The sequence below is a fragment of the Anas platyrhynchos genome, chromosome 5, assembly GCF_047663525.1.
Source record: "Anas platyrhynchos isolate ZD024472 breed Pekin duck chromosome 5, IASCAAS_PekinDuck_T2T, whole genome shotgun sequence".
NCBI lineage: Eukaryota > Metazoa > Chordata > Aves > Anseriformes > Anatidae > Anas > Anas platyrhynchos.
Genome location: NC_092591.1, coordinates 62795612 through 62811814, shown reverse-complemented (window position 1 = coordinate 62811814; position 16203 = coordinate 62795612). Strand labels below are relative to the sequence as shown.

General features: G+C 40.3%; 1 protein-coding gene across 10 annotated transcripts in view; it reads left to right on the top strand.

The window, feature by feature from the left end:
* Positions 1 to 16203, top strand: part of DENND2B (DENN domain containing 2B) — a 155082-nt gene that overhangs the window by 61610 nt on the left and 77269 nt on the right. For all 10 annotated transcript variants that reach the window (XM_038180497.2, XM_038180500.2, XM_072039361.1 and 7 more), the window contains one exon: positions 9145 to 9249. In XM_038180497.2, the coding sequence (XP_038036425.2) occupies positions 9170 to 9249 (80 nt within the window). In that variant the 5' untranslated portion in view covers positions 9145 to 9169. Of the gene's footprint in view, positions 1 to 9144; positions 9250 to 16203 lie in introns of those variants that run through there.

The window sequence follows — 16203 nt, the reverse complement described above, 5'->3', positions numbered from 1 at the left end:
TGCTGTAAATTCTCCTCTACGTACAGACAAGTTCTCACTTGTTTCTGTTGTATAGAGCAGGATTTGGGAAATGAAAAGTAAAGGTATTTCTCTGTACTGGGAAAGTTAATTCAGGTTTAAAGCACAGTATAGTGCAGTATCTTGCTAAGCTACCCTCTGTGTGGCTGAGTGTACTTCAAGCACAACTCAAGCAGTTTACCTAGCATCTCATAGGAAGTTTAAGGCAAAGTGAAGGCTGAATCCTTCTCTCAAATCTCTCGGTAGCTGCATCAAGATCCTATTCCTTCCATCATATATTATTAAAAGCTTGGGGAAGCCATGTAACTGCTATTAATTTTGCAGTTTGCACTCCAGTGGTGCTCTGAGTGGGAGCCATGTGCGTCTGGCAGGAAGGAAGGGAGGTGTGCTGACAACACTGGAGACAGCAGCTTGCTCTGTATTATAGCTGTGACCCGTGTTTTGACTGGCACGATGCCCTAATGAATCAAAAACTTGTAGTAGCTGCAAAGTCAGGATGCTTCTCAGGTGTCCAGCAGACTCTATCAGTCAGCCTCAGGGTGAGGAAGGTTCAGTCATCAATGTCAGTTCAACAGAGAAGTTCTTTTCAAGGTTTACTAAGACTTTTCAGATTTTTTTTTTTTTTTTTTTTTTAACTTTGTGTTTCCCCTGCAGCCTGTGCTCTCTGGCAGTCTGTACTGAACATCTTGAATTGTATTGCGATATCTTTAGGGACTGGTGATACTGTGGCAATACTGAAGGACAGTCTATTTTGAAATAAGGTTTCTTGTAATCTATTTTTCCTCCATTTTTTTTGTTACACAAAAATATTAATGAAGAAGAACCTTTGTGCCTTAATCTACTCCCATTTCTTAGCAAAATTATAATCTGTTTTTTTTTTTTTTTTTTGTATGTGTCAAAAGAAACAATTATCGTGCAAATGGTTTTGATTTTGCACTTGGAAGATTATAATTTCATTGAAGAATAAGCAACAGGAGCAGGTGAGCTAGTGAGCCTTGAACTGATGTTTTTATGCAGATATCTTGAGGATGAAGAGAAAGGACAAAGGAAGAATAATACTGAGGAATGTATGATGGACACAATTGACAAGTAGCCTGTTTTCATACAGTTGTCTGGTCGTTGTTGAAGTGTTTGTGTTGTGAAAACCAAAATATACATGCCTCAGATTACTCTGTACTAAAGTTTCTGCAGCAAATGTGATGAGCGAGGGCTTTCAACAAAGCAGTGTTCATAAAGTCTACTACAGGGCTTGTTGAAAGGAGTCACCAAATTATGATCGATACTCAAGTAGAGCAGGAGAAAATAAGTCACTTTTCTCTACTAAAGCCTGATTCAGATCTGAGGTATGCACATATTTTGCTCGCTGAAGCCATGAGAGTAATGTGGATGCTTTGCTTCTAAGACCAAATTTTAGTGTGTGAAATCTGTACCGGTTTTATGTTTCATCAAATGCATGAGTTTCTGGTGCATTCATAGCAGAGAGAAAATACTTTGTTGAATGTTTTTATCCTTTTTTCTCTTTTTGTTTTCAAAAAATTAAAAGCAAAAATAGCTTGCACGTTTTCAAGGCCCAATTTTATACACTATGGAAACATAATGTTTAGCGTACTGTTCACAATGAAAGAGATTTCTGTCCTAAAAGAGAAAGCATGCAAATGTTGTTTACAATAACAGTATCTGTGCATAGAGACATACCAAATACCTTTGGCATTAGCACAGAAACGATTTGCTTGGGATTCATCTTCTGCACTCCAGCAGAATCATTAAGGCTGGATAAGGCCTCCACGATCATCCGGTTCAGCTGTCCCCCACTAAACCATGTCCCTAAGCACCACATCCAACCTTTTTCTTAAGCACCCCTAGCGACTTTCCCTTTGTTAGAGTACAACTTAAACTATCCCTGCTTCTTTCTTTCAGAGTTAATTTTAAATAACATATTTTGAAGGCATTTTTGAAGTACATATTCCAGATAGTCCAGAAGAATGAATGTCTCAGATGAATGGCTGAATGTCAGCCTTAACAAAAGAAAAACAAACACAACTGTTTTTCAGATGGATCAGTTCTCCAAACCAGATAGTTTATGACTCAGACGACTGTGACAGCGTGAGAATGTGTGGCTAGCATAGGCATCGGAAAATAAGGCCTAAGGTAGCATTTCAGATCTGAGATCAGTTTTAAGGGCAGTGTGAAGGTGTCTGAAGGTTGGCATCGGCCATACAAGTTCACAGTGCCACCAGAATTGTTCTGTCTTCTCCTTAACTCACTCACAAAGCTCTGACATGTGCCTGCCACTGGCCCTACTTCCCGTGTGGCTGTAGAGTTAGGTTTCCTCTGAGCTTATAGTAGTAACAAATAATTGTAAGTATTTTACATCCTTTCTACCCTTGTGTTTCAAATCAAGCTAAATTCAAACCAGTCAAAGTATTTTATTTTATTTTTTATTTTTTAAATACAAACAACCTTCAACCTGCAAAGGTAAATACTAGCTACTGATTCAATAGCAGCCATATAGTTTCTGTTAATGTCTCCTTCTCACTTCCCTGGGGAACCGGTACTTTTGAAGGGACCTTCAGTTTATTCCACTTTGATTTGTCAATAAATGCGAACCTGTTGTATTCAGTGAGAGTTAAGTACTCATTTAGCACAAACGACTTGGTAGAAGTCACAGTGAAATTACTTCTATGCTGTTAGGACAATAGCTATGATTTATCTAAACTGTAAGGAAGTCTAGTATAGCCGTACAAGCTAGCTGGAAAGTGGCTATCAGAGACTGCAACAAATGAGGCACAAATCAATACATCTTTCACTTGTGCAGAAAGGAAGAAAGATTCAGTCCAAAAGCTGGATTCAGTCCAGCTTCTTCAGCTAAAATGTAATTCTAGTGACGTACGAAAGCAGAACACAAACAAAACCTTTTTCTTTTTAATACCGAACCAAGCAAGATAAAATAAACACCCTAATTGCCAGAGAGTTCTCGTAATTATACCAAAAAGTTTTTTGAAGTCAGTGTGCCCTCCATAGTCCAAGAAAGATGGTCACGTCATACCAGCGTTAGTGAAAATTCCTCCATAAAAGAGGCAAACCTCTATGCTACTGGACTCTGATTTTCATGTTTTTATGCCATTGTGTATCTGTGATTGCCCCAGCAGTGTGAATGGTATCAGAGAAGCTTAGCACATAACTCTTACATTTGGACACAAGTTTTGGACTGCAAGGTATGTAACGACAACCAAGTCCAGCCCCGCAAGCCCCAGCTTGTGTCAGTAAATGTGGGATAGGAGAGTTTGTCACCTTGCTGTGAAAGCCTAGCAGAAAGACTGTCAATTGGACACGCTGTCTCTGGCTTGTAAGCAGGGAGACTTGGGATGAGATTGTGGACTTAATGCTAACTAAAATCTGTGCCTTTTGCAGTGTCACAAGGATGAGAAGTTTGAGGAACTCTCTTCCTCTGTATCTGTTATCCACAAACATTGTCACTTGTTCTCAGGGACTTGGATATAGGCAGCTGTACGAATGGCTTGATCTCATTTGTCTCGGAGATTATGCTAGAGCATAATATGGCTCGGACACGCAGGTTTGTTGGGAGAATATGGTCTGCTTCTCCAGCCTTTAGGGCTAGCCTTGAGGGCAGTTAATTCTCATGTCTTGCTAGAAGCCTGTTGATGTAATTAGGCTGGCTGTGTGCTGTAAAGAGAAAACTTGGGATGTGATAGGTGAATTAACCCTTACTGCATCCCTCCATGCCACACCCTTGCTGAGCTGGTCATTTAGCTCTTCATGTCAGTTTGTACAGTATTGCATAGCTTAACTTACGATGGCTCAGCTTACAGAACAGGTATACACGACGAAAGCACGTAGGTCTTGTAACAAATGTTCTTTGGAGCCTCTACAGGAGCCCTCTCAAGGCAGGGATCTTTAAAGATTTATTTGGACTTTCCATTTCATCAGAGCTGACGTTGTTCTGGGAGGATATAATTGTTTTACTGGAAGGGAACAGGCAACTTGCCACAAAACTAAGCTGCAACTCTTTAATAAAAGTTTAGCTATACAACACCTTGAAATGTGAGCAAGATTTCCTAAAAGCAATCAGAAAAACACATTAGTCATTAGATGTTTTTAAAAATCAAGACATTCAGTCGTAGATACTGTGAAGAGAAAAATAAGCGGATCAAATTGGATATTATTAATGTATTTTTGAGATTTTTATCTTTAAAAGACTCCCTTCTCAAGTCAGCAGGAGCACTGCATATGTATTCTTCTTTGCCACCTTCCTAACTTCATCTGCTCTGTGCTGCAGCCTGGGTCACAGCGAATGCCTGGCTCAGAGGGCTGCATCCGCATACCTGTTGTCTTCTGCTTGGGCAAGTTCAGCGCTCAAACATAAACAGCTGCATCTGGGCTCTTCTTCGTTAAGCTGCCAGATAAACAGCGCTAATGTTCCTCACACTCAGAAAACTGGCTTTGACGGTCTGCAACATACTCGAAGGAGTTTTTGTTGGACCTGGGTACTTAATGGAAAATTTGCCTTAGCAATGAGTGCAAAAAGTGGAGCGTGAGGGATCTGTTTTAAGTCTAGGTAGGGAATAAGACCATATGAATAAGAAGAGAGATTGAGCAGAGTATTAACAAAAACACTTGGCAAACAAAAAAGCATGCATGTCTGTTGAACTGAAGAAGTTTTACACAAAAAATCCTCTTCTTCTCCCATTGTACTAACAAAATGGAAGATGGAATCATTCAAATTATGAATGTATTTTTTTCTAAGACACCTGTTGTGATCTGAGACATGGATAAGACAACTGAGCCTGGATATGAGTGACTGGTCCCAATGTTATCAATGGTACACAGAAGAAGAGGAGAGGATCAGTTCTTGCAGTGCAGGAACTGGTGGATAAATTGCGTGTAGGAAAGTAGAAGGGTTTTTTGGGACCTCCCAGGCTCTCAAATTGTACCAAGAAAACATCCCTGACTGCTGGGAATTTCCACGTGGTTTTGCTCCAAGCTTAGCTCTAGTCCTGAACCATCTGTGGATGGGAGTGAGTGGAGAAACAGCTGCGCTGCAGTGGGGCTGCAAGCTGTACCTCCGAAGTATTGGGATGCTTTAGGAAATGAAGGACAACTTCCAACTGTACAGGGCGAGTTTAGGATTAACACCTCCTTTGCTAACAGACTAGGGGAATTAAGGATTCAGTGATGTCATAAGGTGCGCTAGCACAAAGCTTGATGATTTTTAGTGTCCCATCTATGCCTAAGAAGGCTCCAGGCCACGCTTTCAGTTGTACCATTCTGGAAGAGGAAGGGGAGACATGGTCCATAGGGAATGTTCTGTCATGGGGACCTACTACAATGATAAAAATCTGTTTGAAAATATCTGCATTGCAGCAGCTGTTTCCAGTCAGAAGAAATGCTGTCTGCTGAGGAGCAGATCTCATGTTGCCATCACACTAATTTTTTCCCCCTCTTTATTCCTACCAAATCTTTTGTGGAAGCTTCAGATGAAGTGCATTTAATAATTGAGCAGGTCCAGATTCCACCATCCTGGCTTATTAAAATACCACTTTGAGCACTGTTCTGGTGAAACTAGTGAGGCTGTTCCTGGAGTGATGTACAAATGATGACTAAGTAAGGGTTTCAGAGTCATTCTTTATATTTACAAATAAATCGGAATACTGCATTTTTTGGCAAGTACAGCTAGTTGGTTGACTGGGCAATGCAGAATCTGTGTGACATGACTATTTTTGGATTTGTTTTTGACAGTATATCATAATTCTTGAGAGATTTTGTCATTACTTCATGCCGAATAATGTGCAAATATTGTGCTGGAGAACGCTCTCGCATAAGCCCGTGGGATGTGATTCTCACCATAGAATGATTCATATAAACTTACAGGGCTGTCGAGTTCATTCAAAGGCCCTGGCATAACATGACTATAAAATGCAGTTTTATTTATTTATTTATTTATTTATTTATTTATTTATTGCCTCTGTCTCCCTTTTCATTTTTAGGTGTTTTTGTTGTTGTTCATTTGTTTAAGACCTTAAATTACTGAGTAGCTCTGTTAACTGTGCTTCTAGGCACTTCAGTAAATTGTTGACTAGTTTTCTGCCAAGTTTTCAAATAACTTTCTGTTTCAAGTTATTAGGATATTTAGATTTTCTTTGTGTATACTGGGCGATACTAGCATCACCTGCAGCAAAATATTCATGAAAAATAAACATTAAAGAAAAACTGCATATAAAAGTCTTCACTGTATATAATGTAGTCTCAACTGCATGGAAATTATCACTAAATTTGATGAATCTTGTGAAATCTCCTTTTAGGACCAAGTTCCCCTTTTGCCAAAAGCAAAACGATTTGCGATTTGGCCTATTTGGTATTCAAGTTAGGTTAACTCTACATTTCAAAGCTTCCTTTTTTTTTTTTTTTTTTTTTTTTTTTTTTAATATATTGGCCACAATGACGTTATCAAGCTGTTGGGAAGCTGCAATTTGAGAAGTGTAAGGCTTCCATAAAAAAACAAACACCTTGATGTACATGCATGCACATTTATTATTATTTTTTATTGTGAGAGAAGTGGAAGATGACTGACTCTTAATGTGCTTTTATGCTACTGTTTTATATCATTTGTGTGTGCTGGGCCAGTGTCCTGTCTTTTTGAAGGTCTATTCAGCTTCTTCTGGTCCTCAATAGAAAAGCAAAAAAATGAATGTAATGTCTGCATGCTGTTATTTGCCTGGTGTCACACATCTCTTATTTTTCTTACCTTGATTGCTATTAAATGATCTAGATTTAATACAGTAAAAGCATTGAACTGGTGAGTGGAAAACATAAAAAAAAAAAAAAAAAAAAAAAAAAAAAAAAAAAAAGCTGTTGGTTCCCTGTGGAATGTACAGTCCTAGAAAGTTTGGCCAGCAGCAGAGGCTTTTTTTTCTTTTCCCAGGCAAGTCCTTCCCCAACCAGAACAGGCAGTTCCTTACAGCCCTGTTATCTTGACAGTAGAACAGTAACAATAACACTGAGACACTGGGGAAATCTGGAGGGCTTCAGTACATAAAAATAATAAAATAAAAGAGTTACCAACTGAAAAAAGAATCAAACCTCCACACAGTCCGGGAAGATTGATACACACAGGACAATGGGAGGAGGATAAGAAGACCTGGAATCTGTGGTCAACACGATTAACTGCATTTGGAGCTGCAATCCACAGGAGCTTTTCTGACCTAATTTGTGGTAGAATTGTTTGGAATTAAGTGGTTTAGAGAATGTCCTCCTCACTGCAATGGGTCTGTTTGTACAAGGATTTTGTGTGTTGTCAGTGCCCAGCTTGCTTTCCAGCATCACATTACAGTTGGCTTCTCAAGCTGTCTGGACTTACTGTGGGTTTGGGTAAACAACAAGTTTGTAGTACTCCTTATTTTTTGCATTAAGTATGCCATTAATGGTTGTAAAAATTGGTAGTTCTGGTCAGAACCTGGGTGGCAGTACTTCAAATTGTGGTACATAGTTCAGCCTACAAATTAAGGAACATCTTTAATCACCCACAGAGCATGCCAGGAGAGCCACAGAACCCTTGATAAACAGCTCTTGTGGCATCAGGTGGAGTAAGTACTCCCTCATTTCTCTCCTGAGGGACTCATGACATAAAAATGTATTTCTCCCTCTTCCTGCAAAATATTTCTCAAGTGATTACAGTGGCAGAGGAAATTGCGACTATGAGCAGTGCCCTACAGAAGAGAAATGTGGGATGCAGTCAACAGAGAGGCATGGTGGCAGAGGTTGCCACTTTCACGTCCTGGCCTGCATCCGTATAGTAAAATTCTCCCTTCAGGCTAAGAACGTTTCTATTGATGTAGTGGGGCATGGGCAATTTATTGCAGTCCTGGCTTGTTTCTTAGCTGATTTTCAGCAACATTACAATGGTAAGGCCCATCTTTTGTGTTCTTGGTGGCCACTAACTGTCTTTCCTTTCCTATGCATTTGAGGGACCTCAAGAAGGTAGAGTTGCCAATTGCCTTCTCTCTGCACTTGTCTGGGAGAAATTTCTTCCAGAATGTCTTTTTTTTTTTTTTTTTTTTTTTCCCTCTTCTTCCAAACCCCCCTTACTGTTGAGAATCAATCTGAGGTGTCTGTTTTTATACCTGTTGTGGGAATTCACTTGCAAGGACTTCTCCCTACTGCCTGCCGTTTCCATTTAGGCTTTCTTCCATGCATCTGGTATTCTTTTTGTCTCCTAGCTATATAGACGAGCAAACAATATTTATGTGCTTCTGGCAGCATTTTAATTTCTCTTTGGAAGAAAACCATTAGTCAGGAGTTTGTGAAGTCAGGAAGACACTAGTATTGCCTTGTACTGGGAATTCTACAACACATGACTGAATATATAGGGTTTTCATCATGGCTGAAGTTTAATTTACAGCTTTTGGTGTGCTACCAAATCTCATGCCTTAGTATTATTAGGATAGAGCTAGAAATCAGTAATGACTCTCTATATTACCTGAGGTCTTAAAAGCATCATAAGACAGTTTTACTTGAAGAATCTTGTGATTAATAGAGGGAATAAGCCAGAAACCATTTGCAGACATTTTCATGTCACAAGCAGATCTGAAAATTATTTTCAACCTATTCATTATTGAATTTATTTCACTGTTTGAAAAATATTTCCATAATATAAAGAGCTACACTTTAAAATTGTGAAGTTTTCTCCTGTTTAAAAGCTTTTGTGTGGCTGCAGTGACAGTCATAACTACATTATTTGCAGGTATTGCAGAGTGCACTTGGTGGGTTTTCAGTGTATCCTGATGGATGGAAGAACCACACCAAGCCTGTGATATTTTGTGAACTCAGTATCAAGCTATATTCATCAGACATGTCAGAATCTGAAGCATGCACCTAATGTCCATAAACTATCTCCTGCTATAGCACTGGGCTCTGATAAACTCGAATAGGATGTGGATGTGAAACAACAGCAGCAGAGAGGTAGGGTTTAGTTTCTCAGGACCATAGCTAGATCTGATTGCATTTTAGAGACAGGAGTTCTGGTTTTATAGAGTGTAGTACTTACAGCGGTCTTGAACAATTAATTGTCGTTTGGGCTTGTCAAAGCTTAATTGACTTTTCTTCTCACAGATATCCAGATTTCTAGAAAGCAGAAATGACCATGACTGCCAACAAGAATGCCAATGTCAACAGCAGAGCTGGAGGGAGTAAAGTGCCTCAGGACACTCTGGATAGGTAAGTGAACTGCAGGCTGTGTAGACTCTGAGAAAGGTTTGTTTGGAGCAAAGTTTTTTTCAAAGACAAGCAAACACTATTCTGACAGCTTTGTTGGGCTGGGAGAAGGTTTTGGTAGGAAGTGGAGGGATTGAGGTATAAGAGAAGATCTGTTTCTGGCATATTTGTTGAGCTGCTGCTGCTCGCTGGTGGTGAAAACAATTGCAAGGAAGGACCTGTGTTAAAGGCATCATGCAGGCCCCAGGAGGCTTGGGCTAAATTTCTGGATTGTATGACTACATGCTTTTCTCCATTGCCAGTCACCAGTTTGTATTTTGTATCAGTTTCTGTCACATTTGCTCTATTTAATCTGTACTGATAGACAGTGTGGGAAGAGATTGACTCCCATTGCAGGTCTGGCAGCAAGTGTGAAAGGGCTGAAGGTAAAATATGGGGACCTTTTTTTTTTTTTTTTTCTCTTATTTGTGCTCCTCTCTGCAGCATTAAGTCATCTACAGAGGAAGTAGATCAACTGTATTATTCACACCTAGGGGAAAGCAAGTGGCCCATCCCATTATCATATGGCGTTTTTCCCCAAACTCAGTACTGTAGCCAAGGACACCTTAAGTCCCTAAACCTGGCAACCTTGAGGGTATCAGTCTGTTTAAGACTAGACCAGAAAAGACAGTGGGTTTGCAGAAGGCTGTGATGTGACTGCACACAGTGACACAGATACCTGTTAAATACAGATACCTTTCACTCATGAATTAGTAATATGACATGGCAAAGAGTGTAAAGTCAGTTGATGCTCCCTTGTCCTTTATTTTACAATGATGAAAGACAGTGTTTTGAGGACAAGAAGTTTCCTTTAGGCAGCTCTGCTTTGCAATATTGCTCTGGGATGCAAGCAAACAACTCATATGCAGTCAACAAGTTCATGTGTCCTTGTCAGAAGGAGTCTTGTTCTTGGCCACAACCTTTACAAAATAATGCTGACTTGTTCAGCTTGTGGCCTTCACAGAGGACAAGCCCACCAGCTCCTCTTGGTCTGGGACTGACAGTTACAAAACTCTTCCTTTTATCTGCAGTCCCACTACGACAGCCTTGGTATGCTTTGACTAGGAAAGTTTAAACAACCATCTCATTAAAGAACCTGTGTGAATTAACCATTTGCACACAGGAGTAAAGTGCTAGAGTGAGTGTGCCACCTTAGCAAAGTGAGCAGAAAGCAGAACACACGATTCAGCGTCTTCAAAAGCACAAAATGTTGATGTGTACCTTGGTCCCTGCTGTAGCACTTTATGCAGCTCTCCAGGGGATTCCTGCACAGGTATAACATCCTATTCTGTTTTGAAGCTCTGTTCAGACATAATGTCTGCCTCATTTCTGTTTGCCTAAGGAAGTTCAAAACTTTGTAAGGCGTTAAGTAGGCTTCAGTAAAACAGGTTTGCATCCAGAATGAATGTGGTAGAGGGGAAAAGCAATAATGGTCTCATTTATCTCTTGGACACTTTGGGAGGGAAGTGTGGGTTGTACCAGTGTAAATGAAATGCTCCAATCACCTTGGCTAGGCACAGCTGCAGCAGTTCCAGCCTGATTTCAGTGACGGTGGCACACCTGGCAAGCTGTACCAAGGTTAAACCCAGCTGCCAGGAGTACTGTGTTTGCATAGGAGGGGTGTGCTAGGAGAGCTTTGCAGCTTCAAATAAATTAGGAAAGACTGTGATTCAGGTGAGTAGACCGCACAGTTACGGATTGATTTACTCACTTGAAAATGAAATGTCGGAGGCAAAATTTCCCCATCTTGGCAGCTGTCAGGTAGAATAACCAGCATAGATGGAGAGGTTTGGCGAGAGAGATCAAAGAGAGTTGGCTTTGATCTTAGCAGGGAGCTGCAGGTCAACTTGAAAGTGACGTCAAATCCTGGCTCGGTTTGGCACACTCACTATTGTATTCTTAACTTTTCCAACCACAAACAATAAATATGTATGTACATGTGTGTATATATATGTAAATTAAATTCGGAGATTTTCAGGATGGAAGCGATGGAATGGATTTTCTTTAACAGCTTTTTGTTTTGTTCTTAAAGGAAAATCTCTTTTTCATGGCACATCCCTGTTTTGTGTTTAAACACTCTGGCTTTGCTCGCAGTTTTGGTCAACATTACATATTGTATGCACATATGGCTGTCTTTATGTTGTTTTCTGTGTCTACCCACCCATTTCTCTTTCAGCTCTCTCTCACACCTTCCCTCTCGTCTGCACATAGTATTGAATTACAATAGGTCCAGGCAATTTTCCTGAGCTGGATGAAATGGCATCATCCTGATTACCAAGGGACAGGTTGACCTACAAAGTAGAGGTGAATTAATAATCACCTTAATTAATAATTTGCCTTAGGCAGAACCCTCGCCTTGGTGCAGTCTCTGATGGTGACCTCCTTTGTGGCGTTGTCACACACCCTTTCAGGGTCTAAACCTTTCATTAGGTTGATTTACCTTTGCCTTTACTCCAGGTACTATTCTTCTTTCACTTTTAAATTATGCAGCTGACTAAAGAAATAGATGAGCTGCATCCATCCTAGCGTCTCTTGATATTCATGTTATACAACAGTAGCTGTGGTAAAGCTCAGCAGAAATGGGCTTGGTATCCTCGTACAGTTCCCAGTTTGTGTACTTGGTATCTCTTAGTTCAAAACTGTAGAAAACATAGAATAACAAGGGGGTGGGGAAAAGAAGGGGTGGCTAGAGGAATTTCTAGAGGCATATACGTATGTGGATATTAAAACCAGATCCCTAATGATATCTGGCATTCACATGTCATTAATCATCCTTCCAGCAGTGCAGACAGGTCAGTGCTGGGAACTTGGATCTGGACTTGAGTAAACCTTGGACCTGCTCTTCTATTTTTATCTTTTCCATTCTTAATAGCTTAGAAAGTACCGTAGGATACTAAGTTATTGGATAATAGCTGTCAAATAAACTGTCTTTCCTTATCATCACCATCTGTTTTGATTAGAATTTATCAGAAAAAAAAAAAAGATTTTATAAGTACAAGCATGGGCCTGAAGCTGAGGAAAATCTTTGAGTTTCATGACAAGTGAGGAGATGAATAGGTTGTCATGCACCGGTTCTCCATCCATTATTTTGCCTTATACGATCTTCTTCACCTGTCTTTGTGAAACCTGTAAGAAGATATTTGAGTCAGCCGTGGGGATTCTTCATTTTAGTCAGACTGTAAATCAGTGGAGTAAGTGCTGGCATAATAAAAGTTAAAGGCTTGCAGGATTTATTGCAAACACATTCAAAGATCCACTTAAACTGCACAGTCATTGTCTCCCTTTAGTACAGGATTTGACTAGAGATTTGGAACACTGCAAATGTGCTTTATGTATAATTTCTGGAGGTAGAATTTCAGTAAGGGCCGATACTGGCATAACACAGGTGTATTTGTCCCCTGGTGGCTAACGCATCTTTTTAGTGTTATTTTCTTGCCAGTCCTAGTTTTGGTGCAGTGTGTTGCTGCGAGATGCAAGCTGTGTTACAGTGGTTGCCATCTCGTTGAAGTTATGGAAAGTCTTCACTGGGAAGCAAGAGTAGATTGACTGGTGACCTTCACATTGGAGAGGAGGGGAAGAAGTGGTAATAGAGGACTTTGAAACAATGGGTGGAACAGAGATGGTGAAGGGAAAAAATCTTTTTCAATTTAAAAATTAATAGGCATTAAATAAACCAGAAAGAGTCAGGTTGAAAAGAAGGTCCTTCTGTGCAGCATGTCTTTTATCAATGAAGCTGACTGCTGCAGGAGGTCGTGGTTACACGAATTCATGGAAGAAAACTACCAAAGTCTTTTATCCACAGCAGCAAAATCTGCGAGGCAGCAAGTCTTTAGCGTTAGGCTGGCTGAGTAGCACTGCAGCTCATCTTATCCTTACTTCCTTCTCCAGGCACCTGATAATGGTCTTGGGCAGTAACAGAGCCAGGACTAGGGATGCTCTTTGGCCCAGCCTAGTGGGAACATTCTAATGTCAGTTGGAACAAAAGTCCTTTATATGAAGCAAATACCAGAGCATTTGTGAAACAATTGTTAAAATTACCGAATGAGACTAGAACTGTAGCTCTGAGTGAACTCCAAAGACGCGGCTTTAATCCTTCCTTGTGAGTCACTGATGAGAAAGGCAAGGAGCACGAGGTTCGGAAAGCACCTTATGTGTAGCTGAAAGTGACTTAGCAATTCTGACAAGAAGCAGCTCTGTGAAATCTTATTACCTCTTCGATGGGAGACAAAGGAGCTCACAGTGTGCAACTGGTGCGTGACTGTTTTGCACCAGATGTCTTCTTTGACTGTACCATACTTCAGAGGATCGCTACTACTCTGAGGAAACCTTAAAAGAACAAAAGCCAAAGAAAAGGCGTAACGGTGTTTGTATCTCCCTACAATGGCTTGCTTTTCTTAACAAATAATTCAATATTTGTCTGGAGTTGACTTCGTGATCTATGCAGAATTTTTATTTGAATTCAGAAATTCATTCATAAAGTGTTTGTCCTGATCTTGTGGTTGCTCCAGTGCAAAGTTAAATGTAGAAATGGCACCACCAGCTCTATTGGCTTAAAAGCCACACCAGTACTATGTGGTATTAAAACAGACCTACTTATGTTTATGAGTTCATGCTCTGCTCAGCAAAATATAGGTTTCAAACTTGTAGTCTGTTTAGTCTAACAGGGAAAAAAGAGAAAAAAAATCTTAACAAAACTAACTGGAAATAGAAACACTGTGTTCCTGCTAGATGGTGTTTCCCTGATACAAGCTGGGTTTGAATGAGAAACAGAATAAATATTAAGATGCATTTTTCCTTTGGAAAGGTTTTTTTTTTTTTTTGAATAAATTATTGTGGTGATTTTAGTAGTGTATATATAAAAGACTGCCATAATCAGCTTGAACAAACATGTTTTTAGTTGAATGTCACTGGCCTTGATTTGGGAATACAGCCAAAGCAGAAGCCAGTCTTTGTTCCAGTTGTGTGAAAGGACTGTGTGGCTATTAGTCTGGGACAGCTACGTCACTATAATCAGGTTAGTTTCAGCACGAGTTGGATTTGTGATGTGGGCTGCTGTCTCTCCACCCAACCTGCACAGGAGCAGTGTGATTCTTGCTGAATTGGAGAATCCTCTCCAGCTGGGCAATTGTGATTTAATGACCTGATAAAGTGCAGGTGCTGATGTCCGCGGGTCATAGAGCAAGGCATCTGACATTTGTACTAGCACAGGATTACATCTGCAAATTGCTGTGAGCACAAAGTTGCAAGTTCTTAGTCTTAAAACATTCATAGAAGTCCCCCTTTCTAAATACTTTTTGTTGGATCTTTGAATCTAATTACTCTTGTGTGAGTAAAACTGAAATCTGGCCTGATGCTGATACACAAAGCTTTATTTTCAGTTCATTCTGTCTGCTGTAGTTTCCTGATATCTTTGAAGCGGTGACTTCTGTGCACAATAGCAATCAGATTTCCAGTCGGGTATCTTTGATCTCTGAGTTGCATCGCTCTGCCTGGAAAGAGCAGGAAATAACTGAGCTGGATAGCCACAAACCTCTAAGTATAGGCTTTGGTTTTTATCTCCTAGCAGTGTGTGAGGCCATTTCAGCTGTCACCAACGATTTGTCAGCTCCGTTAGCCTAATGCACGCTGAGATTTGCTTGTACTGGCTTTGCGGCTCAGACCTTCTTCAGAATTTAATTTAATGGGTTTTAATTAGAATTGGTGGGAGCTGGCTTATCTCCAGTGAAGGCGATGGAGATACACCACGTAATCCAAATGACTACCCAGACTAATACCTCTCCAGAGGTAGCTACAGAGCATTTCTGCTTAATTGTTTCTAGTTCTTTAAATTATCACACCAAATGATGCCTTGTATTTCCCAACCAAGTGATCCCACGGGGTGAAGTTATGCCCAAGTTTGTCATGAATCCGAGATTATTTGCTGCTCTTATAGGTAAAATCACTGTCTGAAATGCAGGGGGAAGGCTCCTCAGGCTGATGCCCCCCCCGGACACAGCACATACCTGGTGCTTGCTTCTTGCTTTGGGCTGTCACAGGTGATTCAGTCCTAGTCGAGCCAAATTCACCCAGTTTTACAGCAATTTTTTTTTTTCCTAAGTAAAATTAATTTTTATACATATTAATAAACCCAACAGAGATAGTTTGTTTCTTTTGAAGAAGGAATTATGTGGCTGTGGCCTGGGCAGAAGATTAAGAAATATTTTGCCTTAGGAACTCAGACCTTGAAAGTTCTTAAATAAAAAGAATTGGACATGTGTCTGGCATTAGGTTTAGCTGATACTCTGCTGCTGTTGACACTTGAATGTGCGTGTCAGTTGTTCACTCTGCTGGCTTGTCTTGGGAGTGCTTATTCTCTTTCTTTCCATGGTAATTTTTTTCATTTTGAAGGTGAGCTCATATCAGGAGAAAAACCTGTCTGTACAGGGAGAAGTGTCGTCCTAGTAGAGGCAATGCCAATGCAGTAGACACTGCCCATGTTTCTTGTCAGGACGTTTACCCAGATGCAAACCAGCCTGCCTGTACTGCCAAAAGACAAGAGCTGTGTCCAGAGCCAGGCTCGATGCCTTGGGCAAGTAGTCTCCATACTGTGACTAGAGAGTGTGGATGGAGGTAACTGTGGCCACCACGATAGAGCCCTGATCTTACCACAGGAAAAATATTATTATAAACAGTAAGGTAAGCGAAGTGTATTTTTTAGTATTTATCTTTTTTACACGTGAATATCAATTTAGAACTTAGGGTATTTCTTACATGTCTTAAGTTTTCTGAGTGGAGAGCGCTGTGAAGAAAACAGTAACTTGAAAATCAAAGGATGCATCTTCAGCTCCCGGGCATGCCACAGGAGCTTTGCGTGCTCCCAGGCAGTCTGTGTGTTTCAGCCATCCTAGAATGGTGCGAACATTACTTTTTCCTCTCTAT